The 24287-nt window shown below is 36.8% G+C and overlaps 1 protein-coding gene across 4 annotated transcripts in view; it reads left to right on the top strand.

Annotated features, from left to right (window-relative positions):
- SLC12A6 (solute carrier family 12 member 6) overlaps positions 1-24287 on the top strand; it is an 82717-nt gene that overhangs the window by 31680 nt on the left and 26750 nt on the right. For 3 of the 4 annotated variants that reach the window (XM_001918315.6, XM_023620704.2, XM_023620702.2), the window contains exons 2-3: positions 11655-11699; positions 23692-23786. In XM_001918315.6, the coding sequence (XP_001918350.3) occupies positions 11655-11699; positions 23692-23786 (140 nt within the window). The remainder of the gene's footprint in view (positions 1-11654; positions 11700-23691; positions 23787-24287) is intronic. The other variant, XM_023620699.2, reaches the window with a different exon arrangement.

Here is a 24287-nt window from a genome sequence, read left to right as displayed (position 1 = left end):
ACTTACAAGCGCTTAGTAAATATTTGTTGAATTAATAGGTTGATTAATTAAAAGATAAGGCAAGGCAGCATATACCCAAGAGTTCAAAGGAAGATTAAAACCTGTTAGAAAATTAAACCTCAGGGTAGGCTTAAGGAAAGAAGCAGCACTTGAGTTGGACCTTTGAAGGATGTAGAAGTCAGGTAAGTGGAGAAGAAAGAGAAGGACATTTTCAGTGAGAAACTGACATAAGCAAAGATGCATAGGTCTAGAACCAAGGCCCACAAAGCATTCCGGAGAGAGTGGAGCAGAGGGTTCATGACTAAGGACAGCAGATAATAGAAGGTTAGAGAGGAGTAGACTAGTGCTAGTTTATAAAGGGGCTTGACAGCCAAGATGAGGTTGTTGGAGTTCATCCTGTAAGCCAAGGGGTCCAAACAAGTAAACCAGGATCTATTTATAGGTGTTTAAGCCATTAACCTCTACTACCACCTCCACACCCAGCCTGAGAATTCACGGTGGCAATGGAGGCAGAGCCCATTTCTTTTCATGGGAAAAGGAAGGCAGGCCTTCCCTTTCCTTGGAGACTTGGATCAGCACCCCCACATGATGTCAGGATATAAGTAAACAAGAAGTGAGAATGATCTTCTCTTCAAAGTGGTTGGGGACTTCTGGCAGTGACACTTGGAGACCTTTGAAAGTGTTTGTTTTTTAAGCAATGAAGCAACCTGATAAAGGTAGAATTTTAGGATTGTTAATATGGAGGAAAATGTAGGATTGTTTGAAGGCAGGAGAATTGGTAGCAGGGAGAATAATTGAACTATTTTAATGGTCCAAGCTGGAAAGGATGAGAATCTAAATGATGGCGGTGCAATGAAAAAGAAGAGGTTGGTATGGAAGCCACCATCGACTGGATTTGGTGAATGAGGGAAGGGGGAGAATCAAAAGCTGGAAACACATGCTGACTGGTTCTGCTTCTTACCGCTTTTTTGTCAATGACAACACTCTTCTCCTTTCCTATCAGTTAGATATATATTAGGTACAATATATTTATATGTATGATGATATAGCATATATTTTTATCATTATATGTTAGTTGTAATATATACCCAATGTTATATACAGGTATATTGTTAGGTGTATATTTCTTATTTATCTCCCGAGCTTATCCTTTGGCTGTGTCCTCATTTTCAGTCCCTCTGACTTGAATGTCTCCCTTTTCCCATTTTCTCTAAACCATTCTGCTTTTTTTTTTTTTAAAGATTTTATTTTTTTCCTTTTTCTCCCCAAAGTCCCCCGGGTACATAGTTGTATATTCTTCGTTGTGGGTCCTTCTAGTTATGGCATGTGGGACGCTGCCTCAGCATGGTTTGATGAGCAGTGTCATGTCCGCACCCAGGATTCGAACCAGCGAAACACTGGGCCGCCTGCAGCGGAGCACGCGAACTTAACCGCTCAGCCACGGGGCCAGCTCCTAAACCATTCTGCTTTTTGATGATCTGTCCATCCTTCAAGATTAGCTCAGTTGTCTCCTTGACACAATCCCTGACCATTCTTTCTTTTCTTTTTTTTTTTTTTTTTTTTCCAGATTTTATTTTTCCTTTTTCTCCCCATAGCCCCCTGGTACATAGTTGTGTATTTTTAGTTGTGGGTTCTTCTAGTTATGGCATGTGGAATGCTGCCTCAGTGTAGCCTGCCATGTCTGCGCCCAGGATTCAAACTGGTGAAACCCTGGGCCGCCGAAGCAGAGCGCAAGAACTTAACCACTTGGCCATGGCGCCGGCCCCTTTATTTTTCTTTCCTTTTTGATTCTCACGGTATTTGTACCTATGACAGTTATTTTTATTGTTTCATATTTATTTGTGTATTTCTTTCCTCTCCAAATTTTTTGAGAACAAAGGGTCACTCTTTTGGTTTCTCTAGTGCCTGGCACAGTACCTGACATGTAGTAGGCATTCAGAGAATTGGTTGAATTAATAAAAACAACTACCTATTACTGCTATCTTAGGGACCATGCTAGAGATGCTTGTTAGCACGTGGATAAATTACAGTGGTCTAATAATGAGTATGCTTGCCTGTCTCTAATAAATGTGGAATTCATTTCATTTTGCATGTTTCACTCATGTTTTCTTACCTGTAATACTACTTTCATTTTTGGACTTCTACATAGTTTCAGTTGTTTTCCATCCTTTAGACCTCCAAGACTTTTTCTAATATGACCCAACCCTTCCAAGCAAACCATCCCAGAGATATGCTGTGTTTATTCCTCCCCTGTGATTTTGAGTTCTCCATGGTTCTTAAGGTTTGTAGAAGTTCTACTTAAAGCTTACGCTGCCTCGATCCATGTTGCTCCTCTCCTTCTTGGAGCCTTGCAGCAGTAACAGCTAATACCACAGGTTATTGGCTGTACTACCTTGGGTGAATCGTTTCAGCTGTCTCTGAGCTAGTTTCTTCTGGAACATGGGAATAATTCTTCCTCTTGAGTTGCTGTACAGATTTGGTATGATGAGTAGGAAATTTTCCCTAAATTTAGTCATTTAGAGACTACTTTTATGATCTTTCCATTTTTATGTATCATCTTTGCATTTATTTAATATTCTTAAATTGAGTCACTGCTTTTCTAGTTTCCTTTATAAAGGAAACTTTGTCACTAAATGAAATACCAGCATGCTTGCCATAAATAGAGTATAAACTAAAAATAGATGTAAAACAAATGATATTAATCTTGCTAGATACTGTTACCAAGCAGAGGCTCTGAGCCTGTTAAAAAAGAGATCATCAAGTTTTGAAGAGATGTTCAAGATAGTCTAGCACAGACATAAAAAATGATATTTGATGAAGGGCTTCGACTCTGTTTTAACAGAATTAAGGCAGGGGTGGGTGGAGAAGGTGGAATCACATCTTGATAATCTAAAATCACAGTTAAAACCTACCAAGATGTTCAGGACAAAATGAATTTAATAAACTTTTAAAGGTAAAATTATAATAAATGTTTATGAATACTTGTATTCTTACAGAAGTAATCAGAAGTATAAAAATAACAAAAATAAAACGGTTACTAAACTTTTTCAAATATTAAAAGTAGAAACTTATTTACTGTTCTAGGTGGATATCTTTATCTCTTCCTAAGTTCTCTACCCCTTCAGGCCTGACTGTCTATTGGATTCCGTAACCACATGAGCTTCCCTTTACCTTCTCATGCTGGGGGGGTGGGAGCACTGAAGGGAGATGAGCTGTGTCTTAATGGGGTAAGTAGTGTTTCTGAGTTCTTTATGTTTCAGTAGCTGTGATATAACCATCTGTTGTCACTGTGTGGTTCCACGCATCTGATATATATTTTGCTGATTTGTAATTTATTTCATAAATGCCTTGTTGTAGTTTCTTTTACCTTAGTTGTTTCATCCTTGGATAATTAAGAGTTAACTATATTACCAATATTTGTTCTTGAACCTAAATTTTATAAACAACCAGCATAATGTAATAGAAAAATCAGAATCCAAGTTCAAGCCAGTCTTTGAAGTTTACACTCAGTCTGCCTTGGCCAAACCATTGAGCCTAACTTACCTTTAGCTTCTTTATGTATTTCCTGCCTGTATCACAGGTATATCATGAGAATCAAATGAAGTATTTGAAAACATTTTTAAAACTGTAAAATGTTATTAAATGTAAGATACTGTTATTACCACCATTCTTCTTTAGTTTCTTATGTTGAATTTGACTTTTCAACTAGATTATGAGCTTCTTAATGTCAGGAAATAGCTTATGCTCATTCCCTTATTCCTCACAGTATCTAACACAATTTTAGGCATGTTTAAAACTTATTGAATTAAATTATCATTGTTATTTGAATTGGAGTCATTAATAAATTTGTACTGGAAATGTATTACAGGCACTCCTGGGTAATTACTATTATAGTTATTTTATCAAAAAAATCCCAAATCATGTGTTAATGCATATTTAGTGCAAAGTGTAAATGTATCAAACTTTGAAGTAAGACTAGTAAATCAAACTATTAGTATCACATGATTGTACATTTTTAAGTCGATGTGTATATCAGTGCCAAGTATTCACCCACGTTACTTTTATGTTTTCCTCAGTATTATTGTATTGCAAAATGTTTAAAGTTTAAAGTTCTAAGAAATATCTCCAGCTACCTAAATTCTAATTTTTACCATGATTATTTGCACACTACAATTTTTATTATTTCTCTTGATCATTCCATGGCTTATCGCAGTTTTCTTGAGTCACCATTTAATTAGTATCTACCATATCTAATCCTCACAATAATTTTCTGTGGTGTAGTGTTATTCCTGTTGCATAGATAATAAATTAAGGCTAAGAAATATAAAATAATTTTCCCTGAGTTACATAAATAGCGTATGGTAGAGCTGGATCACACCTGAGTGTTACCTGCTTCTAAATCCTGTGTTCTCTTTCACTGTGCCTCGTGTTTGCTCCGGGACAGCTGCTCAGCTATCACAGTGGACCCCCCTTCACCATCTTCATTCGTCATCACCATCACCGCTCTTCTCCCAGTCTTCCATAACTCAGTAAATGGCATTTCTGTTTGTCTAACTGCTCTGGAAAAACCTTTGACTCCTTTTTTTCTCTCCCACCCCATATCCAGCTCTTATGAATCCTTCCTTTGAAACATATCCAGCATCTGACCACTTCTCAGCACCTCCACTACTTCTGACCTGATCCAAGCTAACATAATCTTTTCTTGGACCATTGCACAAGCCTCTGTTTCCTGCTTCCTCACTTGCCTCCTGTAGTCTATTCTCTAGACAACAGCTAGAGCCTTCATGTTAAAACATACAAACCTTCCAATAGCTTGCTACTCAAAGTAAAATCAAAAGTCCTTACTGTGTCCTACAAGGCGCCCTACATGATCTGCGCCCCATCCACACCACACATATCCATCTCTTATCCCATGTCTTATCACTTTAACCCTGCTCTTCTGTCTGGTGACCTGGCCTCCTTGCTGTTCATTGACCGGGCCAACACACACCTGCATTAGGGTCTTTGCACTAACTGTTCCCTCTGCCTGGAGTGTTCTTCCTGCAGATGTTTGTATGGCTAGATGCCTCACTTCAAGTTTCTGCTCAAATGTCACATTATCTGAGAGACTCTTTTAGACTCGTTATCTAAACGAGCACACAAACAATCCCCCCTACTAATTCTCTCTATTCCCTTACTCTGCTTTTTTGGTCTGTTTTATAACTCTTATTGCTCTCAACATATATGTTGTTTGTGTACCGTTGGTCTCTCCCCCACTAAAGTGTAAGCTCTTTGATGGCAGAGATTTTGTTACTACATTTCTAGTAATTAGAATAGTGTTTCCTATGTAGACAGTGCTCAAAAAATACTTAATAAGTGAATGAAAGAATTATAAATTTTAAAGTAACATGGAATTACTTTTGAAGACTAACTCATGAGCTCTCCTTCCAGAAGGTATCATCAGCCTGTCGACTTTCACCATCTTCACTAGATTCATCATCATATCTTTCTGAGGTGTCTGAAGTAGACTGATAATTGGTTCTCCATTTTCACTCTTGCTCCCTCCATAATCCATTCTCCAATCAGCAGCCTGCATCTTTTAAATAGTTAATCAGACTTGTCGTGCCGCTAATGAAAACCTCCCAGTTGTTTCACATCAATGCTACAAAATGTAGCTGCAACCTAATTTGCTGACCTTTTTTTTTTCAAACCATTTTCTAACTCACTGTACTTTAGCCACATGAATGTTTCCCAAACATACCAACCTTCTTCCCATCTTAGGGCCCATGCATAGCTAATCCTCTGCCCTGATAGTCTTTTTCAAGATCCTTACATGTTTGTCTGCTTTACATGCAGGTCTCATCTTATAGGTTACCTCCTCAGAAAGGCCTTCACTGTCCACCCAATCCAAAATAACCTTCCATTCACTCTTCTTAATTTTGGCTTATGCTAAGTGTTCTTTATCTTTCCATATCTGCATCAGAACAGGAAATTTGTCTTTCTTATTTACTGCTCTCTCTCTAGAACGTAGAACAGTGCCTGGGACTTATTAATCACTCAGATATTTAAATGGATGATTGGATGAATGAATGAATAAATGAAGCAAGCTGTATAATAGTCATCTGGAACATTTGGTAAACCTGTGGAATCTCAGGCTCCTCCCATAAGATTGAGTCATTAGAGTTAGTTGCGTGACCCAGGAATTTGTGGTTTAAAAAATATTCCAAATGATTCTTTTGACTAGTCAAATTTGGAAAATAATTAGTTTAGTGGAAATATTGCTGAGTCAATGAATGAGTAAATGGGAATGATGATCCAGGGAGTTATCTTTTAACTTTGGTATATTGATATGAATTAATTGTACATTTCCCAAATTGTATACTATAGAACACTAATTACATTAGATGTTTAATGAAAAACAAGTTATCTCTTCTGATATATTTAGGATTGCCAAATATTATATTATTCTTTTGGAGATTAGCCAGGCAGCCATTAGCATATTGAAGGATATGAGAAGTTATACATTATAGAAATCTACTTGACTGTTAAATAGATTTGCCACACTTACCTTCCCTGCCACAAACCATTTTCTCACCAACTCTCTATTAATATACTAAAGAATATGCACTATCCACTAAGGAATATGCACTGTACATGAAGTACAGTCCATGGTTCAAAGCTGCTACCACAGCTTATTCTTTCCATGGTTAGCTGTCGACACAAATCGCTTACGTGGCAGATAGATTGAACTAAACTGTAAATGTCAGCAAAAACTATCTTTTTGGGGTGAAGAAAACTCTGAATACCTTTTAAAAATTATATTCTTATTAAAGATTCAAATCAAGATCTTTTTTTTTGGCTGAGAAAGATTCACCCTGAGCTAACATCCATGCCAGTCTCCCTCTATTTTTTTTTTTTTTGTTTTTAGTATGTGAGCCACCAGCACAGCATGGCTGCTAACAGAGCAGTGTAGATCTGTGCCCAGGAAATGAACCCAGGCTGCCTAAGTGGAACACACTGAACTTAACCACTAGGCCACCAGGATTCTTTTTTTCTTTTTTTTTTTTTGAGGAAGATTAGCCCTGAGCTAACATCTGCTGCCAATCCTCCTCTTTTTGCTGAGGAAGACTGTCCCTGAGCTAACATCCATGCCCATCTTCCTCCACTTTATATGTGGGATGCCTGCCACTGCATGGCTTGACAAGTGGTGCCATGTCTGCACCCAGGATCTGAACTGGCGAACCCTGGGCCACCGAAGCAGAACGTGTGCACTTAACCACTGTGCCACCGGGCCGGCCCCTCCACCAGGATTCTTATGATGATGATGCTGCTTTGGTTTTTTAAAAAATCAGAGTTCAGAAAAGTAGACATGTTAAGACTGGTGATTTCAGGTGTTTTGTATCCTGAAATAGGTTTTTTAGATAACTTTTAGATAATATGGGCTGTAGCATAACAAGCTAATTGTCCTGATATATATGCACTTGATCATGCCTACTTCTTTCTCTAAACATTAGGCACCAGTTTCTGCTATTGATCGTGTTATTTAGTGAAATTCCTGATTTTATCCTTAATGAAGACTAAAACCTTCTACAGTGAGTTTTAGCTGCAGGATACTGGCTAGTCTTCATGTGCTTCAAATTCTCTACCAAGAATGGTAGATAAAGTGATTATCAAAGGAAATACAGAAAAAGGCGATTGCTATGGACAAACTAAGGGAAATAATAAGGCTCTTCAGAAAAACTATTTACAGAAGCAGTTTTGCAAGTGAGTACCACCCACAGTCATTTCTCTCTCTCTCTCTCTCTTCTCCAGGGCACATGGCGAGAAACTAAATAAAATCTTTGTTCTTTACCATTTACCCAGGATAAATGAAATATATTGAGCAAATGCCTATTTGTAAAACTATGTGACTACTGTTAGAAAACAATATTTTCAGTTCATTTTTCTGAGTGCATTTACCTGTTGTGAAAAGGTGTACATTTATTTTTTATTTGAACTACCATTTTGACTGATAAGAGTATCACAGGCTTTTGATTATAACCTGGTTATATTATAGCCTAGGAGTAGCTTAATTTAGGAAGGCCGTTAAAAATAGTCACATTATTGCCAAGTTGTTCCTATTACAGGAGGTAATTTGGTTAAGATAAATGTCATGTTGAGTAATATTTAGGACAACTCCTAGTCTTAGGCAAACCTGGGTGTGCCCTCGCTAATGAGATAGGCAGGAAAAATGTTAAATGGGAGAGTTCAGCTATAGGACAATAGAAAGGTGCCCAGACATATCTCAGAGCAGTGTTAAGATGACTACACAATTTGGATTACATACCCGGAAACGCCCTTCAGCTTAAACCCTTTTGCCAATTGTGATTTTTACAGACATGGCTAGTTTCATTCTAGTAAGTGCATGAACCTGTTTACTCCCAGATTTGCCCTTGTTTCAGCTTTTACATGTATTAATGAAGCATTTACAGCTTCTTGGAAGTTAGTCTTCAAATTACCAAATAAGCGTCAAGTAAAGATTGCCCCACGTTCCTTTAATTCTAGTAAGTGAAGAACAACAGTCTAGGTTGAACTTGCAGAGAGCTACACAAAGATTCATTTCTACTCATCTCAAATATAGGAGGGTGTTCAAATAAAGAGTCCTGACTTGACAGGAAAATGCACATACATCATGTATGCACAGCTCAGAAGGCAAGGAAGTGTACAGTACAGAAGGAGGTAATTCATTTTCGGGGAAAAAAAAGTCATTTATATCCCCCCCTGTAAATCATACCTACTGTACCTGAGTTATCTGAGAAGTTTGTCTATTTTTATTCATAGATAGATTCCCTGGCAATTCCAGGTAGCTTGTTTTAGGCTACTCTACTTTGTTTTAGAACAAGAAAGTTAAAATTACAGAGTATTGAGAAGCATGAACATAGGTTCTCAAAACGTCAAGACTCTATCTCTGACTTTTCTCTTTTGGCAGTAATGTGATGTATCTTGGCCACCATTAACCCAGGTATTCATCTTCTCAACTATAAACTATATTAAGATCTAAGGTTCTCAACTTTGTTCTGTCCCAGCACACCTGAGAGATAGAGGCATTCTCATTAATGACGGTAGCTGGGAGTCAGAATCTTGAGAAGGGGCGTTGGCATGATTTTAGCAAGAAAAATAGATGATACTGATAACCCCTCTCCAACTTTTCCTTTAGAATCACTAGAGTAGATCCATGATGACCAAAGTTCTTCCAGTTCTAAAAGTCTGTGATTCTTTGTCTACTCTTCCTTCCATGCTATTATGTACCTGCTTCCCTGTAGTGCTAGGGCCCAATTTTTCCCCTACATGAGAGAGCGGCTCTAATACATTAACTTACTGTGGAACTGTTAGTCCTACTTTGTCTTACGTGCAAGAACAACCCCATATTCATTACTTAGATAAGTAAGGCAAGTTTAAATTAAAAACTGGGAATTCACTTGCTGGTATGTTGGGGACAATATCTTAGAATACAAAAATTTGGAATTTTTTTTCAAAACTAAATTAAGGAAGAAGATCTTCTAAAAATATATCTTAAAATGCTCATATAGCATTTAAAACTTGAGTTGTAGGTTCAGGTTTCTACCTTACTTCTTCCTTGATTAGCGTATATAGAGTATACTCCAGTATGCACTACACATCAGAAGCCAGACTTTGTTAAGTGTTCTGATTGGTTATTTCTGTTGAGAATGCTTAAAGTGTTTGATTTAATTAAATTATTTATATGAAACATTTCTATTTATAAACTCCATGGAAAATATTATTTGAATTTTGTATAAAATAGTAATTCTAAATCTTTTTGTATCTTGGACCTCTTTGGCAGTCTGAAGCCTACAAATTCATTTTCAGAATAATGTTTTTAAATGTGTAAAATAGGGGCTAGCCCGGTGGCATAGTGGTTAAGTTTACATGCTCAGCATCAGTAGCCCAGCGTTCACAGGTTCAGATCCCAGGTGCAGACCTACACACCTCATCAAGCCATGCTGTGGTGGCGTCCTACCTACAAAATACAGGAAAATTGGCACAGGGCCATTCTTCATCACAAAAAAAACAACAAAAATAAATGCATGAAATAATATACACACATAAATACATATATAGGATTAAAAAGAACCCTATTATACTAAAATACATTTATGAAAATATTAAATTGGTAATCTAATAAGTGTTTCTTTATCATTGCATTGAATAAGACCTAACAGCCATTCTAATAACTACTATAATTTCAAAGTAGTAATGGACCTGAAAGATACTATGAGATGTATGCAACAATTGTAATATGATATGAAAATAACTGCTATTTATTGTTGACAAAAATCACAAATACTTTATGTAGTTTGTTGCATACATCATATTTGGAGAAAAGATTAAACTTCAATTAGAGTTAGTGAAAATGAAGATGTAACTTTTTTCCAATAGTTCACAGACCCCCTGGTCCAAAATTATTTTTATTGCCCCAGACACATTTGAGAAAGCCAAATGTTATCCGCAATATCTCAAGAGACTTAATCTTAGAGTAAAATGGAGCTCAGAGTCTTTTCCATATTTAGCCTTTAATGCTTTTCAAGCATTTAAAATAAACAAGTGGTTGGTTGTTAAATGGTGATTGTCAATATCTCTTGCATTAGCAACTTGGCTTATTGCCACTAATTTAATTATAGATTCCTGAAGGAAGAGATATTTATAAAAGCCAGTTTAGTCATTTCATCTTAAAGTCAAATCAGAGCATATGTGCTAGTAATAATGAGTGCTTTACTTGTGTCTTGACTTTGAGCTGCCATGGTCAATATGTTCCTTTGTTAGTGAAGAGAAAATGTAACTCATGTCCTAGGCCCTGAATCAGCCTTCTACTTTATGGAACTATTATTGCTTGGTCAAATTTGTGTGATTATTTTTTTTACTTTTTATTGTAGTAAAATATATATAACACAAAATTTACCGTCTTAACCATTTTGAAGTGCACAATTCAGTGGCTGTTAGTTATATTCACAATGTTGTGCAAACATGACTACTGTCTATTTCCAAAGTTTCTCATCACTCCAAGCAGAAACTCTATACTCAGGAAGCAGTAGTCCCCCCATTCCCCCCCTCCTCCCCAAGCCCCTGGTAACCTCTACTTTCTGTCTCTCTAAATTTCCCTTTTCTAGATGTTTCATAGAAATGGAATCATACAATATTTGTCCTCCTCCATCTGGCTTATTTCCCTTACCATAGTGTTTTCAAGGTTCATCCATGTTGCAACATGTATCAGAATTCGATTCCTTTTTATGGCTGAATAATATCCCATTGTATGTATATACCACATTTTGTTTAGTCATTCATCTGTTGAAGCACACTTGGGTTGTTTCCACCTTTTAGCTATTGTGAGTAGTGCAGCTATAAACATTGTCACAAAGTTCCTGTTTGAGCACCTGTTTTCAGTTCTTTTGGGTATATACCTAGGAGTAGAATTCCTGGGTTACATGGTTATTGTGTTGTTTAACTTTTGAAAAGAGCTGTGTGATTTTTTTTTAAATAAATATCCTTTCATTAATGTTTCTTGAGCATTTAAAAAATTTTTTGCTTATTGCCTTGGTTGACTTTTGTTGCTGATTTTTAAGAAATTATTTGTTTTGGTCATTCATGGTTTCTTTTCTTTTCAATTGTTTGTTTTGCAGACCCGAGTCAGAACTCCATCACAGGGGAACACAGCCAGCTGTTAGGTATAGTATTACTGTGGGGACTGACGCTCTCTGAAGTCACCCCATCCCCCCTTATACTAACAGACATTACTCCCTTCTCTAATTCTATTTTCTATCCCCTCCTTTTCTACTTTTCATTCCTCAACTTTTTTTCCTGCTGTTTTTATTCCCAACTTGGTAAGTTTTAGGAAACTACTTCTGCAATTGATTGCTAAGACTCAATTTAGTTACATTAAAAAGTAATTTTACATAGTGTGTGGTTTAAAAAAATCTGTAAGAATTAGAGCTTTTTTTCCAAAATAATTTTGGAAAGGATATTATAATACTCTACAATATCTTGAGCTTTGCAGCTATTTTGCCCTTTTTGTTATTTTTCTTGGTCTTTTGATCATCTTCTTTTTAATTACTGAAAGTACTTCATAAACAACATGGCTTTAGTGATAGAAATTGATGTTCTAGTTCCTTATCTATGAAATAAGTTATGGAAATGAATTAATCTCCTCTGGGTACAGCTTATTTAAATTGCAGTAAGCTTGTAATTTGACAAGAATTTCACAACATCTCAGAACTGATACATTTTTTTAAAATTTATATTTATTTTTGAGGAAGATTGCCCTGAGCTAACATCTGCTGCCAATCCTCCTCTCTTTGCTGAGGAAGACTGGCCCTGAGCTAATATCCGAGCCCCTCTTCCTCTACTTTATATGTGGGATGCCTACCACAGCATGGCTTGACAAGAGGTGCCATGCCCACACCGGGATCTGAACCGGCGAACCTCATGCTGCCAAAGCGGAATGTGCGCACTTAACCGCTGCACCACCGGGCGGGCCCAGAACTGATACATTTTTAAAACGTAATCTGGTGAGGAATTCTGGTGAGGAATTCAGACAATAAAAAAAGTAAATATGAAGAAAGTAAAGTCCTCTAAAGTATCTCTTCTCCCCACTGCCTCTCCTCTACTCCCCTGAGGTACTTGCTGTTGATACTTTCTTGGGCATTCTTCTAGAAATTTTTAATTATATATGACTATCATTTTTTTCCTATCAATGGAGTTATATTATACAGACCATTTTGTGACTTCCTTTTTTTCAATGACCATTTTATTTTGGACATCTCATATCAATACATAAAGATCTGCCTCATTCTTTGTGATAGTAGAGGAATACAATGGAATACTATTCTGTAATTTTAATCAGCCAGTTACCTATTCATGAGCATTTAGGTTACTTCCAGGTATTCTACTGTCACAAATTATGTTGCAGTGAACATCTTGTACGTATATCCTTGTATTCTCATTGCCAGTGTGTGGGATAAATTCCTAACAGTGGGATTCCTTGGTCAAAGGGTATGTACATTTTCAAAAAGATACACCAACTTAAACTCCCACTGATAAGGAGTATGGAGGCATACTCAGCTCCCTATCATCAAAAGTAGGCATTATCAAACTTAAAAAATTTTTTTTACCTAATAGGTGAAAATGGCATCTTTAATTTTTATTTATGTTTCTTTAATTATGAGTGAGGCTAAGTACTTTTAAATATGTTAACAGCCATTTTGTGCATGTGTATGTGTCTTTTGATTTGCAAAAAGTCCAAAGTAGAGAAGGCACTTGACTCGCTTGCTTATTAAAGGTTCAGAGTATTAGTTGAAGTGACTGGAATTCTCCTTTTCTGCTCTTTCTATGGTAAGGACATAAGTTTCTAGTCTTAATTTTCATTCCTTTGAGTGAGTTTATGTGCTAGAACAATACCTGACACCCTCGGCACTCGATAAATATTTGTTAAGAAAATGGTTTGACGTCAGCATATAGCTAGAAATCTGATCACCAGGGTCCTAGCTTTGTGGTATTAAAGCTGTCACTCATTTCTTTTTTATACTTTTATGTTATTCATACTGTTCAAAATTAGTCTTCTCTATATAAAAATTTTATATTTGGATCAAGAATAGTTAAGATTTCATTGAAAGATTTTGCCAGACCATGAAAAGTACATATTCCCCGTAAACTATTAAATTGCTTCTGTCTCTGATAATGCCTGACAGGTAAAGAACTTTGAGAGTAGGGACTCGTGTAATGGAGGTAGGGAAGGACTTAGCTAATGAAATGGACAGTCAGGGGATTTGATACTGTTCCAGGACTAAGCTGGATTTTGTTTCCTATTAAGCACTGCAGTAAAAGATAGCAGGCAAATTGTAGGTAAAAAGGAATAGTATGTGATTGTGAAGAAAGAGTTCTCTTAGTCAGTACAGCCGAGACCCCTAATAGTATTTGCAAAGAGGCTACTCCAGACAATAATCTCATTTGGCAACCTGTGGTTGCATTCAATTTTAAATAAACCTGGGAATTTATCCAGAGTCTTCTAGCTAGATTCTCAGATAAGTTCATCCTGCTGCCCAGGGTTCTCTCTCCTAGATTCATTAAGTCAGATCATATTCTTTTTGCTCATGCTCTTAATAACTAACATCTTTTGTCTCCCATCCTAGGTATCTTTGTTTTAATGACACCTCAAAATCCTTGAAAGACTGTTTTTTTTAAAAAAACGTTGAGTTTGAGGCTGGCCTCGTGGCCAAGTGGTTAAGTTGGCACTCTCTGCTTCGGCGGCCCAGGGTTTCACTGGTTTGGATCCTGGGCGCGGACATGGCACCACTTATCAGGCCATGCTGAGGCGGCATCCCACATGCCACAACTAGAAGGACCCACAACTAAAAATATACAACTGTATACTGGGGGGCTTTGGGGAGAAAAAGGAAAAATAAAATCTTTAAAAAAAAAAAAAAGTTGGGTTTGCAAAAGAGTGAAAGATAATTTTTTGTTATATTTTCTAACCATTTTAGAGTTCCTCAGAAAAGGCATTGGTATTTTGAAATAAAATCTTGCCAGCTCTCTGTGAAAATCTCATTTAGAACAATTTGATCTAGTAGGTGAAAAACTGGTTCAGTTGCCTTGCCTGCTCAGTTGAATTTATAATAGCATCATAAAGACCTTCTAAATGTTTTTTCCTCTCAATGAGGTACAGTTATTTTAATATATCTAGTGTTCCCACTGACTCGTCAGATCACTTGCAAAACTCAGGGTCAGGCTAAGGAGACTTAAGGAAGGGTGAAGCTGCTGTTGTGATAAAAGAATCAAGCTGTATACTTAAGATTTATCAACTTCTCTGTGTGTGTGTGTAATAATTTTCAATTTAAAACATTTTAGAAATCAAGCAAATGAGCATTGGGCCCTGGCATTTTCACAACAAGTTTTACCAAACATTCGAGGAAAAATAATCCCATACTTCCACAGTTTCTCTCAAGGAATAGAAAAATGAGTAAACATTCCCCAAATCAATTTGAGGCTTTCATAACCTTGATACCAAAACTTAACAATGATAATATGAGAAAAGCATAGGTCACTTTTACTTGTGAACACAGATACAAATATCCTAAACAAAATATTTGCCACCTGAATCAAGCAATATATTTAGGAAGTTACTCCTGTGACCACGTTGGGTCTGTGCTAGAAATACATGGTTGGTTTGCCATTAAAAATATATTTATATAATTCAGTATCTTGACAGATTAAAGGAGAAACATGGTATACTCATGTTAATAGATGCAGAAAAAGCATTTGAAACATATCCAATATTTAAATTCATGAGTTCTTAATGATACTTTAAAATATTAATTGGTCACCATTGGAGTATTCTAGTGAACTACTTTATTATTCTGAGAATTGGTCAATAAAGGGAAAGAATGAAGTCTTTGTCTTGCCTCTAATTATACCAAGGGGTGATCAAATAATATATTAGAATGAATGTCTCCTTATAAAAGTATTTCATCTAATAAACAAAAGAAGCATAGCTAATAAATAGAATAAGAATATCACTATTTGTAACCCCTCTTAAATTAATGGTCTAGGGATTAATCATTAACGGTTACTAGTATCTCAAAAAGAAGGACAACCAGATGACACGTACCCCCTGATAGAACATCAAAATACCACTATGAAGAAGTTTTCCCCCACCCCAAAAAATACTGAATGTGGTTAAGCCTCTAGACTTAATTACCAATTTTTAGGAAATACAAAAAGCAGAACAACATGTTTAATGACAACACATGGATGCCATCGTCAAAATCCGGACAGTCAGAAACTCTACTGAACAAATGACATGGTTTCGTCTACAAATAAATTGCAAAGAACAAGAAGAGAGAGTAAGCTGTAGACTTAAGATACAGCAACCAGTCATAATGTATGCCTGTTATTTGGCTACTGATTCAAGCTATACTATCAAAAACATAATGTACAGCATTTGAGATAACTTTTCATGTTCACGTAGTCACATAGTTCAAACCCAAACCTGTGCCAAGGAAATTAAATACATTTGCTACTCTCCTCCTGCCTAGCTCAGACCAGCAAAGGCCATTTGACAAGATCAGGAGACTGAGGGAGAGACCTGAGATTTATCTTAGGCCCAAACTGTAGTGTAAGTGGTAATTGACAAAAGCAACGTTATAGAAATAATATCACCACAACGATAATGTTTTTATAAAGAGCAGGACATTTGGTATACCATTTTTCTTTTACAAAAAAATGTATAAAATATGGAAATCTGAAATCTTCAGTAGAACCAATAGTGACACTCCTATCAGCTTTCATTTGAATGATACAGTGAAACACCAGTAAGTTTCCCAGTAGTGTCGGCATTATTTAGATAGTAAAGTGAGAAAAAAGAAACATAAGTGATCGAATGGGCTGTTTAATTCAAAGCATTACTGAGGCTAGTCTCCATAGGTATCCTCCAAAGGAATCTTCTTAGGATTCTGGATAATCTTAAAACAGCCCTCGGATATGGATTTGCTTCTTAGTTCCTGCAGAGTAAAGGTTGTTTACTATTCAGAAACTTTAGAACTTCCATTCTATCTGGGATTTCTGGGGTCACAGTAGTGATCCAGACTTCTGAAGGCTGTACATCTGAAGCAGCATGATTTCCAACTAAGATATTCAGATGGAGAATTGATCTATGCCTTTCAGTATAACCTCTCCTGATTTCGTGGCTCATTGATTCATGCCTTTTCAATTAACCACTCTTGATGAGACCTTTGTTCCTAGCCTGGAAAGCTGTGACCTTTCGTGATGGACCTGGAGCTCTGTAAGACCTTCTCATTCCACAACACTGCCACAAGTAGATCCTGGGTAGGACAATCTTGGAGGCATCATTGGTCTCCTAAATGTAGACAAAGTCTTCACTCCCCGACACCCTCTCAAATATTAAGGAAGCAAGCAAATGGAAGCTGGGCCAGAAACAGCCAGGACCAGAGTGTCTGAAAGTTAAGGTGGTTGCACCTGAAATCTGAGACTATACAGGCCCCAAATGTAGAGGTGCCAGGGCTGCAGCAAGAAGAGCCAGAGCTGCTAGGAAGTGGCTTGGACCAGCAGGCAGTAGTATGAGGCAGGACTGTTCTGAGGCTGGATTTTTATAGCAACAACACTCTCAGGCTATTGAACAGCAGGGAAGTAGTATGCTGAAGCTGGGACTCTTCCTATAACCCTCAAGAGGGATGAAGTGGTCCTGAGTCTTAGATACAAAACTATTCAATGTCTAAGTCAATAAAGGATGCAATTAGGAAAATGAATATTCTACTCAGGAATAAAAGACTGTTTAGGGAGAAGGAAAACAAATGGAACTTCTAGAAAAAAATATATAATTATTGATATAAAAAATGAAGAGGTTACAGAATAAATTAGAAACAGGTGAAGAGTGTTTGTGAACAAAAAGAAAACTACATCTAGACGTATCTTAATGAGGCTGCAGGACACCTAAGGAAAGATCCTGAAAGCAGCCAGAGAGAAAGGACAGATCACCAAAGGAACATCAGAATGACAGAAGAATTCTCAACAGCAAAACAGGTGACAAATAATTCTTTAAATTGTTTGCAAAAATTTTATTATCGTACAATTGTGCTTAACAAGACACTCAGGAATAAGGGCAAAATAAAGACAATTGTAGGTAAATAAAAGCAGAGGACATTTTTCACCATGAAACTTGTTCTAAACTAGTGGTTTTCAACTGTGGACAGTTTTGCCCCCCATGGGATATATGGAAATGTTTGGAGACATTTTTAATTGTCACTGCTGGAGGTGCTATTACCATCTAGTGAGTTGAGGCCAGGGATGCTCTTAAACATCCCCTACAGTGCATTGGGACAGTCCCCCACAACAAATAATTGTCCAAAATTGTCCAAAGTTTCATAGTGCTGAATTTGGGAAACCCTCTGAAGAAATTCTACAGAATGTACCTCAAGTAAAAAGAAAATGATCCCAGAAGACTAGTACTCTGAAATGCAACAAAGAACATTGAACAAATGAAATGGTAAACATGGACTTTGACTCAAATCAATGTTGTCTCTATGAAATAATTTTAGTGTCGTATTTGTGGAGTGAAAAAACAGACTACTGGAGGGGCCGGCCCGGTGGCACAGTGGTTAAGTGCGCACGTTCCACTTTGGCAGCCCGGGTCACGGGTTTGGATCCCAGGTGCGGATCTATGCACCGCTTGTCAAGCCATGCTGTGGTAGGCGTCCCACGTGTAAAGTAGAGGAAGATAGGCACAGATGTTAGCTCAGGGCCAGTCTTCCTCAGAGAAAAAGAGGGGGTATTGGCGGCAGATGTTAGCTCAGGGCTAATCTCCCTCAAAAAAAAATAGACTACTGGAAATATTGGACAATAATACTGTGTAAGTCAGGAGGAGAGAGATGGAACTATAGTGTTCAAAAGTCTTTTTGATGTTTGGGAGGATGAAAAGCTTTTGTTCAGACTTTATCAGTTTGTTTTAGGTAAAATATGTGGTAAAACTTCAAGAGTAATTGCTACAAGAATAGAAATAGAGTGTGGGAACTCCAAGAGAAGAGAGAGAAGAAATGGAATAAGGGGAAAACAAACCAAAAAATCCAGAGGAAATGAGAATGAATCATAGCGAAGGAAGAACATATAGAAATAAAAATATGGTGGAACTCAGGTCAAATATGTCAGTTGCTAAAGTTGATGGAGTAAACGATGGTTAAAAAAACAAATGGTCAGATTTTTAACAATCCAGCTATTTGCTGTTAACAAGAGATTTACCTAAAGCATAAAGACCCAGGAAAAATGGGAAGTTGAAAGACAGAAAAGGACATTTAATCAAAAGACAGCTGGTATAGTTATCATTATCTTTTGCCTTCTACTGTCTTAGGATTTATTCTGCTCTCTTTCTGGCTTCGTAAAACAGGTACTTAGTTCATATAATTTTTATTCTTTTTACTTTGCTAATGTAAAATTTTAAGGCAATAACTTTCCTTTGAAGTGCTGCTTTTGCTGGATCCTCCAAATTTCAATATGTGGTGTTTTCATTGTTATTCAGTTCTTAAGTTTTTTTAATCTTTGATCCTTGAGTTGTTCGTCAGTGTGTTATTTTTTAATTTCTAAATTTGCAAGGATTTTTAAATTCATCTTTTTACAATTAAATTCTAACTTAGTTGTTACGGACCAAGGTCATGGCCTATATTATACCTGTTTAAAATTTGTTTAGTCTTTAAGGTCTAGTACATGATAACTTTTTATAAGTTTTCATGTGTGTTTGATTAAAATGTATATTCTTTAATTTTGGATGCAAATTCTATGTCCATTAGTTAATGTTACTCATTGTATTATTCAAATCTCTTTACCCTGGCTTATTTTATCTGCCTCATCTATTGATTATTAGAGAAGTATGTTAAAATCTTGATGGTAGATATATCAATTTCTCACCATAGTTCTATCCATTTTTGCCTCAAATATTTTGAGGCATGGATGGATGGATAGGGGGATGGATGGATGTGATAGGCCGCCTCTTAGGTTGGTTCCCAATGATCCTTGCTTCCTGATATTTGTGCCCGTGTGTGATCCTTTCTCCTTTGAGTAAGGGCTGGACTTAATGACTCCTTCTAGTTAATAGAATATGACAAAACCAATGGGATGCCACTTTCTAAATGAGATTATAGAAAGACTGTGACATCTGTCTTGCACTCCTCCCTGCCTCTCTTTGATGGCTTACTATGAGGGAATCCAGCTGCCATGTTGTAAACTGTTCCATGGAAAGACCCAGGTAGCAAGGAAGAGAGAGAGGCCTTGGCCAACAGCCTGAAAGGAACTGAATCCTGCCAACAACTGTGTGAGTGAGCTTGGAAGTGGGCCTTCCCCAGGCCTTCAGATGAGACTGCAGTCCTAGCAGATGCTTCATTAGAGCCTCATGGGAGACTGTGAGGCAGAGGGCCCAGCTAAGCCATGACCATATTTCTAGCCCAGGCAAATTGTGAGATAATAAATGTGTTGTGTAAGCCACTAAATTTGGGAGGAACTTGTTAACAGAAAGAGAAAACTAAACAATAGATAGATGTTTAAAATTATTATACTTTATCAAAATTAAGCCTTTTGTTACGTGGTTGCTTTCTCATCCCTAATAAAGTTTTTCTCTTAAAGACAAATTTATCTGATAATAATAAAACTATATCAGCTTTCTTTTGGTTAATATTTGCCTGATATAGCTCTTTCCTTTCAGCCTTTGTGTGTCATTATATTATGTCTCTTGTAAACAGTATATGCCTGGGTTTTGTTGTTGAATTGTGTCTGTCAATCTTTCTGTTTTAATGAGTGAATTTAGTCTATTTGCATTATTGGTATTATTGATTCATTTGAACCATTCTGCCATCTTAATCTATTATTTCCATTCTTCCCACTTTTTCTGTTAGTTTTTTAGTTCCTTCTTTAAAAAAAAAAAAAAGTGCTATTGGGGCCTGTCCTGTGGCCTAATGGTTAGGTTTGGTGTGCTCTGCTTCAGTAGCCTGGGTTCAGATCCTGAGCATGGATCTGCACCAGTCAGTGGTGGCCATGCTGTGGCGGCACCCCACGTAGAAAATGGAGGAAGATTGGCACAGATGTTAGCTCAGGGTGAATCTTCCTCAGCAAAAAAAAAAAAAAGAAACGCTATCTATGTTACTCCAGTCCCCCAAACAAAGAAAAGAATATTAGCATACCCTCACATCACTCTCCCCGGCCCCAATACCCATCATGTTGTCATTATGTAGAATAGGTCAATGGGACAGGGAGGGACTATTCAATAAATGGATTTGGAAGAACTATCCATCTGCTAACTACATCGTCTGGCTTCTTACATTTCTAACTACTCTCTCCTCTCTCTGCTTCAGCCATGTTATTCGTTAAGTTTTATAAATCCATTAAGATTGTTTCTGCTTTAGGATCTTTTAAAATTGCTATTCTCTCTACCTGAAATGCAGGCTTTTCCTGACCATCTTATGCAGGAGGTGTGCTACTGCCAGCTCATACCAGCTTATGAGAGCCAGTTGTATGCTCTCTTCCCAAAACCATGTTCAGTGACTTCACATTAGTACTTTGAAATTGTCTATGTATGAATGCTTATACCACAGAAGTCAGCAAATACCATAAAATCAGAATTTTTTTTTTCATTCTGGAGATCCTGCTTACCAGCACGCCACTGATCTTACCTGAAGTTGTCCTTCCCCTCCTCAGCCATAATCTATCCCAGTACCTGTGTCATTTCCTTCATTGAACTTACCACTTCTGGAAATTTTTTTTTATTTCTTATTTTCTGCTTTCTGTGACCTCGATATACACACAGTGAAAGCAGGGTCTTTAACTGCCTTGTCTACTGCTGTGTCCCCAAAAGCTAGAATAGTGCCCAGCACATAATAAGAACTTAATAAATACTTGTTGAGTTAATTGAATAAGTGAATTACTCAAAAGTAGTGTTAATTTTAAGCTGTGTCATTGTCTTTAGATCTTTCTGGAACCATTAAAGAGAGGACAAGAATTACATTTTCCTTTATTTTTTATTTTTTTGTTTTGTTTTGTTTTGTGTTTTTGCTGAAGAAGATTAGCCCTGAGCTAACATCAGTTGCCAATCTTCCTCTTTTTTGCTTGAGGAAGATTAGCCCTGAGCTAACATCTGTGCCTGTCTTCCTCCGCTTTACATGTGGGTCGCCACCACAGCGTGGCTGACAAGTGGTATAGGGACACACTCGGCATCTGAACCCCTGAACCTGGGCTGCCGAAGCAGAGCATGCTGAACTTAACCACTATGCCCCAGGGCCAGACCCCACATTTTCCTTCCTTTTTGTAAGTTTTTATTATGGAAATTTCCAAAGGTATAAGAAAATAGAGAGAACAGCATGATAAACCTCCATGAACCCATCACCTAGCTTCAACAATGTTGCGAATCTGTTTTCAACCCCCTACCTAATTTTTTCCTGGAATATTTTAAAGAAAATTCCAGACATCATATCATTTCACTTACCCTTTTTTAAAAACATAACCAGTCCATATTCAGATTTCTGTGTTTCAAAAATGTTTTTTTACATTTGATTTGAGTTGGGATTCTAACAGGTTTCACATCCTGCAGTTGGTCTCTTAATTTATAAGAAAGAGTTCACTCTTTCTAGTTATTTATTTGTTTAAAAAATCAGATTGTCATATAGAATTTCCCACATTCTGAATTTGATGATTGCATCTTTGTGGTGATGTCGAACATGTTCCTCCTCTGTCTTCTGTGAACTGGTAGTTAGATTTACAGGCTTGATTAGATTCAATTTTCATTCTTCTGGTAAGAACACATCATAGGTTACACAGTGTTATTTTCATTATATTACATCAGGAGATTGTGCTGTCCTGCTTTCAGTGATGTGAAGATTGATCTGTGGGTTCCAGATCACGCAGATCCATCCGTTATGAAGTTCTGCCCCTGCCTTTCACCTAATGGTTTTAGCAGCTATTGATGATAATTGCCTAGATCCATTATTTCATTAGGCTTTGAAAATTGGTGATTTTTTTCTAATTATATCATTCTAACTGCATCTATTAGCTAGAATATTTCTATAATGATGAAATTTTCTTTAACTATTTGGTTACCGTGAAATACAGTTGGTACAGGAAAAGCAGGAAATTGCTTAATTTTTTCCATTTATCATTTTTCAGAGTTATATCTTGTTTCCTTAGCAATTCCACAAAGGTGACTAGTTTTTTAAAAAAATCATTTTGGGTATTTCCATATTTGCATTTCAATCTATTGTGTTATTTATTTTTAGTGCTCATATTATCCTGCTTTTAGCCCGTGGGAACCCCTTCAGTTTGGCTTTTGTGTCCTTTGAGGTGACCCAATTATTTTGATAGCCTATTGGCTATTTTTCAAGCTCACCTTATATGTTTAAGTTTATACGACTTTAAATTAATTTCCTTAATTTTTATTTTGGTGTCTTATTTCCTAAGAACTTAAAATCTTAGTTCTTAATAACATTCACATAATTTTTTATTTTCTCTTTCTCTCCTACCAGACGATTGTAATTATATACTTTTTGTATAATTATATATAATTATAGCTTTTACACAGTAAAGAACCAAAGTTGAGAAAGTGCTCAGACAACAATCTTTTTTTTTTTTTTTTTCCATAGCTGCGTCACCAGATTCTTGTAGGGTGCCTCTTTTAACATAAATATGTGGCAAGGGTTGGTACAAAAATAATACTTGGTTAAATAACCTAATGTCATTTATAAAAAGTTGGAGAGCCCTGGAAGCAGAGCACTTTGACTGCCGTTGTCAACAGCAACAGTATGTAAAGTGGCCCCTGTCTACTAGCATAGTGTTGTACACTGAGTAGGTATTCAGTAAGTATTCTATTTTTTTCATCCTAGATTTGAGTGATGTCAAGAGTAGGGTCTCTATAGGCCAGAATCCTAAAAAGAATCTTGTTTCCACAGGTCTTCAGATTAAGAAAAGGAATGACCTATGTTTCCTTCTTAGAGATTTGGTTTTGCTCCTGTTGGAGAGGGAGCCACATTCTCCAAGCAATGCTGATTAAGTTCTGCTGCTCTCAGATTAAAATTTGCAGATGAAAATGGATTCTCTTTATACAGAGGCAACATGCAGTTATTTGGTACTGATGCTTCTTCAATACCAGTGAGAAACTAACTTGGTTTAATTTCTTTCCAGATGATGGGCATAAGAAAGCTCGAAATGCTTATCTCAATAATTCCAATTATGAAGAAGGAGATGAATATTTTGATAGAAACTTGGCGCTCTTTGAGGTAATATTTGGGAGAAAACTAGGGCGGAGATTTCAAGATAGCTGTTTTCTACGACGTTTAGTTTTAAAATGGTACAGGCTGGATAATTTAATAATTGTTAAAATACAATAGTTATAATGTCATTGTAGTTCATCTATATAATCTAATCAATTATTGCTGATTAGTGAGGAACTTTGAATTTCTGTGAAATGAGGAGGAATGTTGACACCACAGGCATATAGAGAACCTTGCTATCTAATTTAGCTAGGATTTAAATGTTTGCTTTGGAATTATCTTCTTAGTAAGAAATAGTGTTTTTTCAACTCTGTGTTTGGGAAGACTATCATTTACCTTAGAAGTACTAACCAAAAACCAGTGTAGTAAGCAGGCTGCTAGATTAGGAGGACCTGTATGTCTTATCTGACTGACAGCATGGACTCTGATGGAGTCTGCGGCTGAGTTCTTTAAAGGAGGCTGGGTTTAGTCCAGCACTGCCTTTGTCTAGCTTTGGACAATGATGTG

Source organism: Equus caballus, chromosome 1, assembly GCF_041296265.1.
Source record: "Equus caballus isolate H_3958 breed thoroughbred chromosome 1, TB-T2T, whole genome shotgun sequence".
Classification (NCBI taxonomy): Eukaryota; Metazoa; Chordata; class Mammalia; order Perissodactyla; family Equidae; genus Equus; species Equus caballus.
Note: the sequence above shows the minus strand (reverse complement) of the source record. Positions and strands in the feature narration are given on the sequence as shown.